At 27.5% G+C, this 18,322-nt stretch overlaps 1 protein-coding gene across 2 annotated transcripts in view; it reads right to left on the bottom strand.

The window, feature by feature from the left end:
• LOC136974655 (neuropilin and tolloid-like protein 2) overlaps positions 1–18,322 on the bottom strand; it is a 79,568-nt gene that overhangs the window by 9,816 nt on the left and 51,430 nt on the right. For both annotated transcript variants that reach the window (XM_067269589.1, XM_067269590.1), the window contains 3 exons: positions 10,851–10,892; positions 7,457–7,618; positions 7,126–7,380 (listed from right to left, as the gene is read on the bottom strand). In XM_067269589.1, coding sequence (XP_067125690.1) covers positions 7,126–7,380; positions 7,457–7,618; positions 10,851–10,892 — 459 coding nt within the window. The remainder of the gene's footprint in view (positions 1–7,125; positions 7,381–7,456; positions 7,619–10,850; positions 10,893–18,322) is intronic.

Raw genomic sequence — 18,322 nt, 5'->3', positions numbered from 1 at the left:
GTTTGAGAGAACTTTAAAATTAATTATCAAATTTTCAGTCGGTAAATATCTATTATAAAACTGTATAAAATAATGGATTCAGGTATTGAAATGTATCATTTCGAGTTAATTTAATCATATTATATTGTTATAAAAATCGAGATTAATTATAACTGAATTATAATGGAATTTTTAAAAAAAGTAACAATAAAAAACAGTAAAATTTCTTTTTATCGATGACTTTTATACCACTAAATTCAAATATTTCAATAATAAATTATAATTTAACATTCTTATAAATTACTTTTTTAATATATTAAAGTCTTAAAATACAAGAGAATTAGAGCAAAAACTATAAATTTTCAACTGTCTGTATAATAAAAATATAAAGTTAATTTCTTCGTATGTTTATTTATCATTATGTAAACACGCAATCAGTGAATAAACTTATAAATTTTGTGTTAACGTAAACGTGTGGTATTTTATCCCGAATTCGGTAATGAAGTGTCTGCTATATATTTATTACGAATCTCATTATATTAACGTCAAGTCTTGTCACAAGAATAATACAAATAATACAGTGGTATAGTCAAAGCTTGATTTAAACGAACCCTTACGAGACCGAATAAATTAGTCCGTAACACCAAAACTGCCAAAAATTAATGTTATAATGGACTGGTCCATTATATCAATGTTACAGACAAAAGTTTTTAGCCTCAATTTAACGGTCACGTGCCCTGTGCATTAGTTTAGTTTTGTCTCCATCTTTTTTGAAAATATATACCCTATATATAAAATAAATACGGTAGAAAAGGTGGGTTATTTTTAACTTTAAGTAAAAACGTTACGGAATTAGTCTAAAACACTTTTCAACAGTTACTAATAAAATAGACAATTTTCTTAAATTAAAGAAAACAAAGCCATAAAAAAGAAAGACTTTTACTTGTGCAGACCTAAAGTGGTAAAACAAAGCTAAATTAAATAATAAATTTGGCTATCATTAATTAAATTGTATTTAAGTATTTTGTTAAATATAAACGTTTTGATTTACAGGAGTAAAAATAAAAGGATAGCTTTTAGTTAAAAAAAAAATATCAGCAATCTTTGTTGTTTGTTTTAGTGGAGTTTTTATCCAGAGGAGTAGTCCACTTAAAGTGGGTATTCTGATAATCCGTTCTGTATTTGAAGGCATTTTCGGTTGTTGCTGCTGAGACTGTTTACTTCAGGACTGGCCCGGCAGTGACCTAGAAGATAAAAGCACCGAACACTAGTAATGGTCTTGGATCGACGCTTCTCCAACAGGCTGGCCACGTAGAGTCTTCCGGGTTTTCTTCACATTGGTATCACATAAATAGGGCCAGTAATATCTTATATAAGAATATCTTTCCGGGAGATCTCATTGCCGTATACAAACAACAAACGGTCCAGACCGTGTTTATCTTCTTCTCTGTTGTCATTTTCATCAATAGTTGCATTAATGACCAAGTGCTTACTGTTCATTGTCGTCGTTGTCATTATTTTCTTTTTCGTAAACTTGCCGATTTCGAAGTAAAATCATCTGTTCAGTGCTGGACGGTACTAAGTCAGCATCTATAAATTCTTTTAAAATGTCGCTTTAAGTTGAAATTAATCTCCTAACACTTTGTTTAGTATCGATAACATTTTTCTATAGTACAAAGCTTTACTGATGCCCGAGCTTCGGTGCACATTGTTACAACATCCTTTGGCTTTCGTGTATTTATATGTCTAATCGATAAAGAATTGAAGAACCTATATCCACAACGACTTATCTCCAAAAAATGATATAATGTAAACTAACGGCGCTTCAATATTTTCCTATAATAACAGTATATAGGCTAATATCGTGCTATTTCGTTTACTGAAAGACTTTTTTGCTATTGTTAACGAATAGCAAACCTCCACGTTATTTGCAAAGCGTCTTACTTCCATTCGCGTTTTTTTTTTTTTTAATTCTTTCTGCCCTATGGACACCAAGAAAACCTCTTTTTAGGAAGTCCATTATGGGCTTGGCTGTATTGATGAGGAACAGAGCCCGACATATCTACTCTGACAACTTTCCGAGACTGAGAAAACCTAAGGAATTTTTCGGTCCCGAGTACCCAGAGCAGCAAGGTGCCGCCTTAACCGCTCGGTACATCACCTGCACATCAATAAGGTAACCTTTTTGAGTCATGTGGCAACAAGATTCCTAACGTTTCCTTCGCAGAAAAATAAGGCGGCTACATTTATTTTTAGCAAACTTTCAACTAAAAAAAAAATCTATAAATATTAATTTGTAATGATACAGTAGTGAGGAAAAAGAGAAATAACGATGCATATGAAAGTATTTGAAATCACAGCTTCTGGATTAAAAGGTTCAAGAATGCCTATAACTGCCACAGCTTTCTGAAAAGTGGGGAAAGGACAACGTTGCAACTGTAAAAAGCTAAAGTTGAGCAATGAAGTCAACAAAAAAGTTGACGAGATTATGGGACTGATTGAAAAGATGGGTGTGACCGAACATCACCCAGCATTTAAATTTTGTACAAAAGTTGCAAGATTTTCCGATGAATCGGTTGACGACGATGTGAGTTGTAATAAAGTGATGTGATGCATAAAAGTACAGTACACTAAATTTCGAAGCGTTAGTCATTTATTCTTAGTTACGTTAAGGTACTATTATATAAAAAATTCGGTGACAAGAGACATAATATTAATATTACTATTTTAAAAAATCTTTGCTTTTTCATAACTAGTAGTAGATCTCCCTAAATTAACTTCTGATGCATTTGATTATAACATTTCGTTAAAAGATGTCACTTTCTATTGTTACTGGTGCAAGCAAAACGTCTCGACTCTACCTGTTTGTGCCAAAAGGACTTATCTCCAATTAAACATTTTAAAAATAACAAATTCTATCAGAGCTGGATTTTTTAAAGCCATGGTTTCAAGTATTAGTAGATAACACACATAAAAGCGCAAAAAATAATGACAAATGAGCTAAGACAGCATTTTTTCTTATTTTCTCAAAAGGTTATTTCGTGGAGATAAGTCGTTTTGGAAATAGGCTCTTCAATTTCTTTTAGCATTATTCTTCTATAGAAAATTTTGAAATTGTGGATTATTCCATTGGTTGAATGAATGATGCTACATTAGCTGGCAAGTAACCCAACTCTCATTTCAAGTTTTTGGAGAAAAATGAGAAGAGCAATTGTCCATCACCAGAAGAATTTTCTGTCTCGCTACTTCTTTTTCCTCAGACAAAATCATTCACCAAACAACGTTTGAGTCATTCAAGCATTTTTGCTGTTTTGACTGTGGCAAAGAAGTGTTCAAATATGTTTGAATGCTCGCGGGATTTTACTTCAACCAATGACAGCCAATTTTCTTCTGTCAATTCCTGTCACATTACTGCATAATAAAACAGTAATTCTTTTCTTCAACTGTTTTCCTTCTTTACATCTTCAGCCGAACAATGGCATGGTTTTGTTTATAACCTGTAAAAATGCGTCGTCATGATTAAATATATCGTCAAGACTATATTTTTATATTATAGCGGGCCATCTGTCTCTTATCCGCTGTTCAGCCGAGTTTTTGTTTGTTGAAGCTGGGTTCTTACAGAAATTTGAATCTTTCGCTTAAAATCATCCACTTCGAGTACTTAAATCTTAACAGCTTTTTAACACATGAAGGGACTGTTCAATAGAACGTCTTCATTGTTAGCTTTCTGAATCTACTTTAAAACCTCACGTTTCAGCTCAGTATAAGCACAAAGTTTTAAAATTAATTTCCTTCAAAAATTAACGCACGAATTTCTTAATGTTTCGGTGAATTTTAAAAAAAGACTATAAAGGAATCGTGTATCGATGTATATAGTGCTAATTAAATACAATGATTAATATAAACAGTTACTGTATTTACAGCTATTATGATAAATTTTAAAAATTGATTTATCCAATAATAGGGGTATTTTTTCTGTTATGAAAACAAGTAAGGTTAACTGCAATTTTAAAAGTTACCTTACTACATATTTCCTAATTACAAGAGCGTAAAACTGTGTATCTATAAGACCAAGTGATGAGGCTTTTCTTAATCATGACTGTGGTCATGATTAAGAAAAGCCTCGTCATTTGGTCTTATAGGAGCTTCGTAACGATAACAAAATTGTCATTCCTCGCCTCTTTCATGGGGGACAGAAGGCTAATTTAAAATTTTAAATGGAACCCTAAAAAAAGTATATTTTTAAATTCCTTTAAAGCATTTTTTTATAACGTGTATCTATTAAAAGTTACAGACATCTTTACAGGTAGACTCCTGTAAAGATGATATCAATTAACATTTATAAGTATTGGGAGAAATTGAAGTAATCACATGAAACTTTTTCATAACTTTAGTTACGAATGTATTTATGAATAATTTTCATTAACTTTAAAAAAAAATTTATTTAGAGCCTCTCATAAATTGAAAGTGGCCGAGCCATTTAACTTTTTGAGACCTCTATGTACTAAAAAGGTATCAGTGAGGTTCGTGACTACAGAAAATATTTGTTAATATTCGTTATTTTTACATTCTGATCATAATTATAAAGAAGATATATCATGTATATTAGTGTACATTCAGTTGTTATTTGATTATAAATATCTTAATTTTTTTAATAAATTGATAGTATAAAAATATATAACGTTTAAGCTGATTTCCCTAAATATCTTTTTCAGTTATTGTTGTAATAATTATAATTTTTATTCGAAACGTGCAGAAAGTGCTGAGTTACAAGCATTTTTATAACAACTATTATAATAATATCGTTTGTAATGTCATTCAATTGACTCATAAAATTTATTTTTGTTAACAAATTCGTAATTGTTAAGAAAAACATTTTCAATGTTTCTGTAAAGAATTTACCTACAAGTATTTTTTAAATTTCACTTTTAAAATCATATATTTTCCCAGGAAAATTTGTACCAGTTTATGTAAAAATATAAGTCTATCTCTTGATTTGGATATTCATTTTCAATCATTAAACTTCTGAGAAAATTATCATCATCATCATCATCATCATCATCACCACTATCATCTTTCATACAATTAATTTATTTTTTATTACTTGAATTTTTTTTCAAAACTTTAAACAATATCTCTCATTATGTTTATTGTAAACTATTTTTTACATGTTTTCCGTTAGTTGGAAAAATAAAGTGAAAGATGAGAAAGTATAAAGTTAAAATAATAATAATAATAATTGAAGAGACGGTTGAAGACCCAAAGTGCAAATAGTTATGATAACTACAGATAATGAAAATTAATACTTATTTAATTAGTTTAAGTTTTGCGTTAAAAAATAATCCCTTACTATTTCCTGGATCTCGCTTACATTTCCTAACTGCTATATTAGTTATCGATCAAAAGTTACGCTAATTCTTTCGTAACTGGATGGATTGATAAAACTACAGCTATCAAAATTCAAATGAATACTAACATAATTTAAAAAAAAATTTAAATTTTTCGAGGATATGCAGAAAATTTTTCTTATTTGAATGTGCGTGTTTGATACTCACTTATATCTATCTTTCTATATTCTCACTATTTACAATCGCGCCATTCGAAATTTGTAATATTTCTGACATTAATTTAGTCTTCTCTGTATAAACTTTTCAATTTGGCCATAAATATTATAACTGAATCTCCAAAAGTCAAAATTAACCATTCAAAGAATAAACTAAAATATAACAAAACTATTTTCCTCTGTAAGAATATAGAGAAAATTTCCTCTATAATTCATTTGCGTAAAATTCTAATATATGTAAATCTTTTGAAGAAAATATTTTACTTATATTGGAGTTTCGTGCAAATGAATAACAAAACTTTGAATAATATACAGTATGTTATATCAAGAACCGAGGTAGTTGAATATTACCAATTGTATTAAACAGACCGTTACGATATCCATTTCTATTTGAATACTGAAAAATAATAGGCCTATATATAAATGCATGATTATTATTATAATATATATGTTGACATATACACTTTTATTCATGTATATGTAAACATGTGCTTGCGTGTAGCATTTATAAAAATCCTCTAGAGATCAAGGGATACCTGGTACACTTAATTAATCTATTTAATAAACTAGGGCTTTTTGATGTTCCAGGTATATTAAGAAACCAAAACAGTGTTGGAAGAGTTGAATTATATTTTTTTAAATAATTTATTTACTTGGGTCCCATGTAAATTCCCTCTGGACCGGTGACATCTCTCGACGCCCTTGTACATAATTAACTTATGTAGATAAAATGCTTTCTATTAAAATTCGTAAATGAATAACTACCACTTCATAATTAAAAATTTTTTTTTATACAATAATTCCCGTAATATTAATTCAAATTCTCCTTTTTTATACTTTATTTCTGAATTTTATAATCATTATATATAACAGTAATTTTAATTCTATAAATTGAATTTGGATGAATACGCAATGTAAATAATAAATATTATAGGAGATGAATTTTAAAAGTTTTAAGTTAAATAACCTCTTCGTAAAATAGCGTGACGCGAAGCTATTTTTAAAATAAATATTATCTTGCCTATTAAAACATTTACAGCATAAAATTTGACAATTTTAGACATGTAACACAAAGCTTTAACAAGACTGCTATTTATAAAGTGAATTTTGAACGGCGTTGACAAAATATAAATCGACAAACGACTGAAAAGTTATTCTAGTGTACTTCAATAAAAAATAAATAAAAATGGAATAGGTCTGTCATTTCTAAAGTACAACACTCCCTACACAGTTAAAAAATGTCAATTTTTTTTAGTTTAAACATTAAAAAAAACTGATATTTAAAAAAATTTTTTTTCTTACTTATATAGGGAGTGCTACATTTTTGTATTGTGAGTGTTGTATTTGGAGTATTATATTGTTTAACTTAAAAAATTAAAAACAAAAAAATTCGAAAAATTGTTTCTTTTCAATTTAAACTTGAGTATTACTTAATTACTGGTTTTTTTACAAAAACTATTTGATTATGTAATTGTCATCATATTTATCAGTTTCGACGAATTATCATAATCCAAAAACTGTTTGATAAATCAGAATCATCTAAGGGATTTTAATTGATTTGGAATTATGAACGTATGTTTTACCTTTAGCCTCATAGAATTCATAATAAACTTTAAATCCTTTGTACTCGATGCTATCGTCGGAACGAAACTCTAACCATAGATACTGTCCCTTTGATGTGATCTCTTTAGGGAATGTGTTACCGCAGTATTTGCCTTTTACAGTTGAATACCCGTGTGGTCCTTCGCGAATTTCCAAATAATCATATTCACAATTTTCCGAGTCTTCCAAATGAAAATGGTCTCTAAAATGCAATTTGATTATATATCCGGGCTCGGCTGAAAAATAAAATAAAATATATTTTAAATTAAATTATATCCAGTTAATTACTACTAAACAATTAAAATTCTTTACCTTTTATTTGACGTGTACACCTAATATTACTGGGATAGTTATTTGGATAATGTGGTGAGAAAAATTCGTGTTCCTTTTCATTTCCTTTACTAAAATTATAGCAGTTATCAATTCCATTATGATTATTCTGATATTCAGTTGATAGAGATGATGCAGATTTTCCTATTAAAGAGATTAATACTTTTGATTATCACAGATTTTGGATATAACCCAACAGAAAAATCCATATTTGAAGAGCGGCCAGAATCAAAAATTTTTAATAGGGGCGTTTTTAACGTTGAAGAAAGTAAATAAATAAATAAATAAATATATATATTAAATATACAAAAACTTATTTGAATTTTACATTGGTAGATTCTTGATAGTAATTGGGGTTATGCCAATTTGGTATCGCTTGCAAGCAAGTAATGAAGAAAAGGAGGTTCTCGACCTTGTATCCTGAATGACGCGAGGAGGAGAATTTAGAATTGTTGGCAGTCTCTAAATAAAGACGGGCGTGTTTAAATGTTGTAACATGTAAAAGTTGTAAGAGGAAATGATATAATTTAAATAATCATTTAATGATTTTGACACGGCTATATTTAGATTAAAAGGTGTAAAAAGACAAATCTAAATTTAGACAGAAAAATTCAATTTAAAAAGAAAAAAGAAAAAAGTTTAAGGAGAAGTCGATTAAAATTGAAAATAGATATAATGTTTACATCGTTAAAAATCTAAACTTTAATAATAAAATTAAAGTGGCAATAAATAAGATAAAAATAACAAGAAATAATAATAAAAAAATAAACTTATAAGCCAATAAACTGTTAATATTACTTAGAACGAAAACTAGAATTAAATGATGTTCTCATGTATTGTAATCGTGATTAAAATTTTGCTTAATTGTCCTTAATATTAAAAAAATAAATTACGTAAAATATGTTTAAAAACATAAATTATTGGTTTCTAAAACGAAGAAATGAAAATTTAGAACAGTTACAAATTGAAATGAAAGCTGAGATTTACTGAGATAGAGGTAGCTAACCCCAAATATGTGCCAAATTTTTTTTTTTTTTTTTGGTTTTTACTAACCGAACTTATTGACTTAACGTGTACTGCAAATTCGTTCATAAATATTACTTTATTTCAAAATATCACTTTATAAAACGGTAATGGCAGTTTTTTAACATAAAAAACATGTTATTACTTTAAAAATGGATGACGGGGTCGAGAAAAATCAATTTTTTAAAGCAGTTTAAAATTGCTTACCGGTTCTTGAAATTACGCTAAGAGTTTCGAAGGAGAAAAATTTATTAAAGAAAATGAAGAAATTATGCTTATAAACATTATTAGAAAGGAAATTCGTTATAAAAAGTTATTGAAATTTGTGTTATATTAAAGATTAAAGAAGAGGTGATGAAGTGAGAATCGAATAAAATTAAATATTAATGAAGTAATTAACTAAATGGATAAAGAAGCTTTTTATAAATTATCGAAAATTTCGAGAAAAAATTTATTAAGATACGACAATTTGAATCTTTGTTTTTATGTACAGAAAAATTAACCTTCAGCTTATCTGTTTTCTTTAAAGCAATTAAGATTTAATTAAGTGAAAAGCTTGAATTTTCATTAAAAACTTCACAATTTATTTTTTAATTTGTAAAGTATATTAAATACATCTCCTTAATAAATAGCTAATTAGCCACATTAAAATTGTACCATCGTCTTTTTAAGTATTCGAATTCTCGCCTCGAGTGTTAATTATTATTCTAACGATACAATATTTTTATATAAAATATTCATTAAAATGACAGGTTTTTTTCCTCTCAGGTTTTACACTTCTATAGAAGTGACAAATTATAATTAATATGAAGACACCCAATCTGGTTTTTGCATAATATCCAGCCATAAAATATTAAACAATTAAGAACAGTGAATATTATAGATTTTACGTCTTTTTAAAGTTTGAAAAATAAACTAAAAATCACTCTACTTTCGTGAAAAAAAACCTTTTAATTGAAAATAAAGCAGGTTAAGTCTGCCTAAGTTATTCGTGCATAACAGATGTTAGAGGTTTCTTGGTTTCTTGCCAAATTTATATTGGCAGTTAAAAGCTCTTCTTGTCAAAATGGCAATGTTTATATGACACGAAAACGAATAAATCTGAATTTTTTTCTTAAATTAAAATCTAATTTATTGATACTTTGGTATAATCAGGTTGATTTTCGTTTGTTTCCTTATCTGCTAAAGTAGGTGGGCAAACAAATTTTCAAAATTCTGCAAAAAAATAATCGCTCTTCTGAACATATATACATAAAGTTCTTTCTCTCTATGTATATTATATCTGTATACATGGAAAAATTAGCGGGCAAATATATGAATATGTAAACTTCTACGTATGAAAACTATTAGTGTTGGAGATTTGTATTTATATACACAAAACAAATATACATTAATCAATATGAAACATTGTAACAATCTCAAAATAAATGTTTGAACTATATTAAGATGTGCAAACAGTAACAACAAATAGCTTTCTATTTATTTTAAACAGGTTAAATAAAATTCTTGAAAAAATAAATCTTATAAAATCAATTTAAATAATTCTGAAGTTTATTTATTATTAAATATTAAATAAATATGTATATATACGTACCATGTATATACATAAACTCTGGTATAGCCAAAGTCCCCATAAAGTAAATGATTTAAATAAAAAAAATTTAATTTTTGTTTACAAAAATTCAATTATATTTTTAAAATGTTTTATTCATGTTGAACCATTTTAAAAATATTTTTGTCGTAAAAATGTTTGTGTTTATAAAAAGTAAGGACGTATATGAATACTGTAGTTTGATTTATTTGTTAGCCTTATTAAATTTACTTGTCTACAATGCTGTATACACACTCACATACATGTACTGTATAGACACACTTGTTTACAATTAATTTACTTAATATTAAGCGTACTCAAGTCCAGAGAAGGTATATGCCATGCAGGCAGTTTGGACTGGACCCTAGATACAAAACGGTCTACGACAGTGGCGTGTTATAGCTTCATGGGACTTAGGCAAATTTAAATTAGGGGGCCCCATGTATAGTGCCAACATCAGACGTTTTTCTTCGGGGAAATTTTTTGGGGATATATTTTCTTATAAAAGATTGGTTTGGGCCCCCAGATAATTTCCCTTTTTTCCCACAGGATAACGCGCCAGTGGTCTGTGTAAAAAGCATGGAAGTGTTATAAGTATTTGATAATTGAATGAAAAAAGTCTGTTTTTATTTGTTTTACTAATTTTATTCGTATATTTTTATAGCATTCGGAGAGAGGTGAGGCTTCATATTTGTGAGTTGTCTAGCCCCCTCTCACTGATCAAGCTTATTCTACAAATAATAATATATAAAAATTGCTCACCTTCTAGTTGTATGAATTGAAAAATAAATACCATACCAATTGCTGAAAAGAAAAAAAAATTAATTTAAAGTTTGTTTTAAATATAACTTAAAATAATATACAATAAATTTAAGCTGTCAACAAAGAATAAATTAGTATATTATGCCAAAGTCTTCATACTTTAATGCTTTAACACTTATTAAAAAATTGAAATTTTCAAAAAATAATTGAATGATTTAATATTTTCATGTTTTTCTTTGGATTCATTAAAGGAAAATACATTTAATGTTAATGGGATAACCCATTATTGCGTTTGTTCGACCGAAATAAATAAAGTTCGACAGAATTTAAAAGAAAATGAGCATCATGCATAAAAAAAGATTTATTTATTTATCAAAATATTTAAATGGCGAGGAAATAATCTAGTTAAAAAAGTCGGATAACGAACTTTAAAACTTTCATTTTTGCTGCTTTCTAGTTCAATTTACTGATCTTTTTTTCTTTCAGATATGTTTTTTTATATTCTGCACAGTAATTAAATAACGTTATTTTAATAAAAGAAATAAATGTAATTTTAAGAGGTATAAATTCATTACAAACACGAATACAGTATTTCCTTCTAACATAATTTGTTAGAAGGTATTTAACACTAAAGGCCGAATAATCGAAACGTTGCTGTATTAATTACAATAAAGCTTATCCAGCTTTACTTATTATTCAATCTTGTACTTTTTAAATACCAGATATCACCAAATTCAAGTATTTTTGACTGAAACCTGTTCAAAGGCATTTATAGCCGCGTGTAGCGTCAAGTAGTGTCGTTCTCCTCCTCCAGTTATTTAACTCCTCATAGAGACCTGTGTGCCCTCTGCACTACGCCTATTTCCCTAAAATCACACATATTACAGTAGGGATGAAAATGAATAAATAAAGATTTTTATACGGATTTTACTCCAATACCGAACCTATCCAGCAATCTATTTCCTAAATACAATTCATTATCTTCACCATTTTATCATTTAGTTACCTTTATACCGGATAATCGAGACTTTACTAAATATAATTCCATTTTATAATATAGTAAAATTCAATAAAACCTTTCAAATATTCTAAAGATAAGTTGTTATAATAAATAACTTTACAGAAGACAGATGAATTAAATCATTTTATAAACATATTATAAAGTGAACTTTAATTAAATATATAATAAAAATAATCTAATCAAATATTCTGACGTATAATTTGCTTGTGTAAATTAAATATCTGCTCGTGTTAGGATTTAATGCGATATTTTTCCCCGAAGAATAAACTCATCTATGTGATGGATGCTTTGTCATTTAACTCAGTGTAAAATTTTATACAAAGAAAACTTTAGTAAAAAATAAAATAATAAATAATCTAATTTGTTTCCTTTATAAATACTTTTAAAAATAAAAATAAAATTAATTTATAATACTCGACAGCATCGAAATTTGTCTATAAAAGTAGAAAATAATTAAAAATCAAAATGTTCATTAACACTAAATGAGATTATTAATATCGTTACAATGTTAATGAAGCATTTTATCGCCTAGTTAATAGTAAAATACGTTTAAAAAACTTTTAAAATATTAAAAATAAATATTAAAGTTTTTTTTAAAAAAAATCAATTCTCTTGCATATTTCTAATCAAGAATTATAATAATTTCCGACAAAATTTTTTCTTCCATTTTTTGAACAGTAAATGAAATTAGAATTCAGACAGAAATATTTAAGGAAATTAAATTTAAAAAGTAATATAAATAATAATGTTTGTTTGTATATATTCAGTATGTATGAAAATTATTTATATGGAAATTTATATTAATTTGATTTCTTCTGTATCAAATCTAATCATTGGTAGACGAAGAAGAAAATTAAATTTTGAAATTAGGATAAATTCTATAGCATTCTTTAAATTCACAATCATTGCTTTAATCAATTTTTCAAATATATTTTTTATTTATAATAATTAATCAAATGTAACAATATATTATTGTTCGTGGGCATAAATTAATGGGTATTTTATTACTATATTTCTTATGTATATTACTTTCCTGGGTGTTAGATAAAATAGAGAGAAAGTAGGGCGATCGGTCAAAAGTGACCCCAAGAGTTTTACATTTTGGACTCAAGGGACCTTGAAACGTCGAGAAATGCAAAAAATTAGGGTTTTACTTATATGTGTGGATGTTAATGTGTGGGGGCACGATTTTGTTCACCCAATTTAAAGCTTAATAAGTCCTGTGCTTTTTGTCCAAAATGTCTTAAATTTTGCAGGGAGATATGTGTATTGGGAATATTTATGCTGTTAAATTTTGGTGGTTAAAGGTGGAGGGATTGGGAGATGGGGGGGATAAAATATCATGTCTCGAGAGGGATCGGACTTAATGAAGATTTTACTCGTTATTACCATTTCATTTTTTTTAAGTAAAACTTACCCCTACTCTAAAATTAAGCATTTTTTCCATTTTAGAATAATTAATAATATAAAAAATATTTTAATGAGATATGAAAATAGATGGCGCTACCATAATTTTAACTTTTTTGTCGGAAAAGTTACGCAACTCATTTTCAGATTTATTTTCTTTTGTTATACTTAAAAATAATTGTTTTATTAGAGGAATGTTTTGTGTTTTCAAGCAGACAATTGCTTCCTGGAGGTATCTTCATTATGTAAGAATTTTAAACAATTTATTAAAATATTTGTTGAGTATCTCTTTTTTGCTGTAGTTAAATCTGGTTCTTTTATTAGAAGAATGTGCTCTGTTTTCAAATAAGTGAATGTTTTCTTGAGGGAATATTGACTTTAGGACGTATTCTATAAGAGTTCAGAATAAAAATATTCCCAGAATTCAAAATTAAAAAGTTGTAACATATAAAGTACCTAATAATAATTTTTAAAAAAAATATCTGGCCGTTTTCATTATAATCTATTTAAAATTACCGATGCATTAAAATTCGGAAAATAAAATTCATGACGTGCTACAGTTCGTTAATTAATTTGAATCAAACGAGTAAACAGGACACTTAAAAACATAAAAGACATAATTGTATATTAATTATTTTCGTACAATTTAAGCATAAGTTGATTTAATTTAAAAGAGATTAATAAAAAGAACTTTTTAAAAATATTTTAAAAATTATAATTAATATTTGTAGTGATTTAAGAAGTGTACAGTACATATGTAAGTTAGTAAAGTAGAAATTTTTTAAGCATATCTCCCCGAAATTTTTATATTTTATTCTTGTCTGTTGTAGCAATCGTTTGTAAATTTTATCCATCAAAAACTAGAAAGTATTCGGAAATACACTTCTCTACTACAAATGTAATTCAACTTCTTGGTTTTTTCACGTCTTTCAAACATCTCAAGTAATCCATATTTGAATAGTAACCTTAGTCTAGTTTCATTCTTTCGATTTTACTTTATTTCCATCAATACACAGAACCCCATTTATGTTTGAATGATTGCACCGTTCTTCCTTTCGCAATTAACATTCCATTGGAATTCTGAGTTTCCACTATTTTCACTGTTCTTCGAGTGTAGAATGAAAAAAAGAAGAAAGCGGCACTTTCTTTCAATCTATTACTCTAGGAATCAAGTCAAATTCTTTAGGTAACTGAAGATTAAAGGAAAGCAGAGCAAACGGGAGAAATTCCTTACTTTCAATAACATAGAAGTTCGGGTATGTTATTTTCATTTTAACTTTAATACATAAATTAGCGTGATTACAATTAATTTATACAAATGAGTAAGTTGTAGACACTGAAAACAATCGGAATATCTGTAATTTTCAGTAAGTTTTTCTAAATAAATATAAGAAAATTAACCCGAAAAGTCAGTTTAATATAAATAAATGCATATTTCTTGACATAAATGCTTAATCGAACATAAGACATGCGAGTTTTTAAGAACCGTGAACTAGCCTTGAACTATGATTTAATCCCATTGAACATGGTTCATATCAAATTATGTTTGTTTAGGAACAATTCCAACTGTAACTAGTGAAAATTGTCACAAGAACAAAGAAACAAATATATAAAGTATATGTTTTAATATCCCTACAGCATTATTTACAAAAAATATTTTTATTTTTTAAAAATTTTATGAATTTGTAACGTTAAAAAAATGAATAAAAAATTCTAATGGAAAATTGGACTTGAAAAGTGGAAAATTGAATTACTGTTTACAATAAAAAAATCCCTTCAATCTAGATGACAAATTATTTCCTCCATTAAAATTTTATTTACTTTAATTTTAATTTTAAATTAATTTTGGAGAAAAGAATTATATGCATTCATTATCTTTCTTATTCGTTTATGACGTTATTTATTGGTATATCTTATTAAATTCCAAATTTAATTTTCAGAAAGAAAGAAAACAGTAAATTTATATGACATTCTTAATTTAAATAGAATTATTTTTATCTAGCAATTTATATTTTAATCTAGAGAATTATAGTCCTTATACATTTATTACATACCTTAGTTTCATGCAATTTTATCTGTCACAATAATAACAAAACATACTTATAGACTAAATTCAGTGTCTTTTAGGTTCCTATACTGGTACTTTTAGAAAAATTGATTATTTTAAAGATTGTTATACACATTGGTTTTATTTAAGAATATTTAAAAATTAACAGCGTAAGTATGCCATTAACACAACTAAATTGTTCATAATTTTTATGCAATCATGCGCATTCGCAGAAAATTTTCTAGGAGGGGTAAAACTTGAGACGAATAACTACATCAATAAATTTTTATTTACTTATTTACTAATTTTTGGAGGTTTTTACAAGAAGATTGTAGAATATATTATTGCATCAATACAAAAAGACAGACAAAGCATCCTACGTTCGAGGGTGTAAAGTTACGTAGCTCAATCACTTTTACGATTCTAATTTGTGGAATATTTTACTAGATCCTTGGAATAAGTGCCACGTTTGTCCCCCTCTGCTGACGCCCATGTCTGCAATATATTAAAAATTAGTGTAATATTAGTACAGTTAAATATAATAATATTTACTGATTTTTCCAGATTTTTTTTTTATTTATCAAAGATCTTCATAAATTAATATTTTGATAAAATCGAAACTAACAAAATTTATTTTTAATATTTTCATAAAATTTTGTTTTATTTTCTCTTCATGCGAAATATATGATAAAATACACTCTTGAAACCGCAATGGAAATCCAATAAAGCATAGTTCGAACTGTTCTAAACATAACTAATTATCTTTGAAACAATTTCAAGTTATAATGATGATGATAACGTAGAGTTGCATACGATGAACAATTCTTTTTAATCCGTCTCTATTTAGCGTAGCATCTATCCTGAATCCTATCTAGAGGAATTCAGGATAGATTTGAAGTATTAGTCTAAAAATCCGCTTAGTACATGCATGGATGGCTATGAGAAATTTATCTTTCTAAAAGAGGTTTAACTGGTTACATTTTCAAGTATATAAAGATTATACACTTTTCAGTCTTTATATATATATATATCTAACTTCTTATTCATTATCGGTCTCAATAACTTTCTCACTTCACCCATTTCTTCATTCGCTATCCTGCGTCCTCAATTTACCCTTTTCATTCTTCCATAACACCATATCTCAAATATTAAAGTCGTACTTATTTCCTTTTGATTCACTGTCAAGACTCATTTGGTAGTTCATCACATTCTAGATTAATCAATCAATAATTTCTTGAAAAAACCATTCTTCGGGATTATGTTTTTTATTTAATAAAATGCCGATTTCCCATTTCTAATTTCACGTTAGATGTCGAAATTTAAATTCCATTTTTTTTGTTTTGTTTTTTTTTTGTTTCTCAAACTTTTCAGATATTCAAATATCTCCATCCCCGCTAGACTTTTTCCCATTACATTTGATATTAAGTCTAGGATGATCTTTCTCGACAAACACTCCTTTTTTTCGCATTTATTCTTAAATCAAACATATATTTCTCATTTCTTCAATTTTTTCAGCAAGTGTTGCAAACTTATCTCTCTGTTTCTGCCATTACCATCATATCATATGCACATCTCAGGGTTGAAATCTCTTTCCGTCGTTAATTTTGATTCCCTCATCTACATCCTTTAATGTCTCCCTCGGGATCCATTCCAAATAAATATTGAATAAGATAGGAAACATGCAGCATCCCCTTTTCTTTTCTCTCTCTACAAGAATCTACACCTTATCACTACTGTTCAGGATTCAATACAGACTTTTTAAAATTTCCTTATAATATATATCGAACAATTTCTTGTAAAAAACATTATCTAAATCTTTTTCAAAATCTACAAATCCCAAAAAACAGATTTCCTCGATGATTTAGAACTTTCTTTTCTATCATTTTCAAACATGTAATGACTTCGGTCATACTTCTATTTTTACGAAAGAAAATTGAACATCAGCAAGTTCTTGAGTTTTTCCTCTCATTCTTTATAAAATAATGCCCATTAGGATTTTAGAAACACGAATCACAAGGCCTATCATTTTAAAATTCGTACAGTCCAATGACCTTTTCTGATACAATACTAAATATCTTATTTTCTTTCGGAGCATGTGTAGGTGAGGAAGTAAAGTTGATTAAAATTTCATATTTAATTATTTTCCCAGCTCTGCTATGTATTACTGAGAGAAAGTATGGCGGTCAAAAAAAGCCCCCCAAAATTTTTACATTTTTGGACTCTGGGTCTTTCAAACGTCGAAAAATGCAAAATAAATTTGAGGGTTTTTTCTGTATATACATACAGAATGTTGGTGTGTGTAGGGGGAATAATTTTGTTCACTCTCTTTGAAGCATAATAACTTCTGTGCTTTTTGTCAAAAATTTATGAAATTTTACAGGGAAATTTATATATTAGAGGAATTGATGCTATTAAATTTTGGTGGTTAAAGGTCGACGAGATGGAGAGATAAAGGGTGATCGCGTTCGTATCTCGAGTAGAGTCGGACTTAATGACGATTTTACTCGTTATTAGCATTTAGAATTTTTTTAATTATAAAACATCCCTAGCCTCAAATTAAGCTTTTTCCATTTTATAATAATTAAAAATATAAAAAGTTTTTACAATAAAGCATTGTGACAGATGGCACCACACACGCAGTTTTAAATGCTGCCGGAAAAGGTAAAAAACTCGTTTCTAGATTTTTTTTTCAACAATAAGAATACATTAATCTAGAACAAACTAACTAAAAAATGTAGCACAGAGCTGTTTTACATTGTCCAATAAACTAAAAGAAAGATGTTTTCTTCTATTAAAATATTTATATATATTTTGATCGAATTTAATTTAAATAAAATAGCCAACATGATTTTCAAAATCTTCAAAATTACGAGAAACGATCATAAATGTTAAAAAATATTATAAAATTAAACCTTCTCATAAAAAAGAGCTAAACTTATGACTTTGCTTCTGTAGTTTGCGGTGATATATACACACGGAGACATGTGGCGAATGCTT

The sequence above is a fragment of the Centruroides vittatus genome, unplaced genomic scaffold (assembly GCF_030686945.1).
Source record: "Centruroides vittatus isolate TY-2023 unplaced genomic scaffold, ASM3068694v2 contig_352, whole genome shotgun sequence".
Taxonomy (NCBI): Eukaryota; Metazoa; Arthropoda; class Arachnida; order Scorpiones; family Buthidae; genus Centruroides; species Centruroides vittatus.
This window is presented reverse-complemented; position numbering and strand designations above follow the sequence as displayed.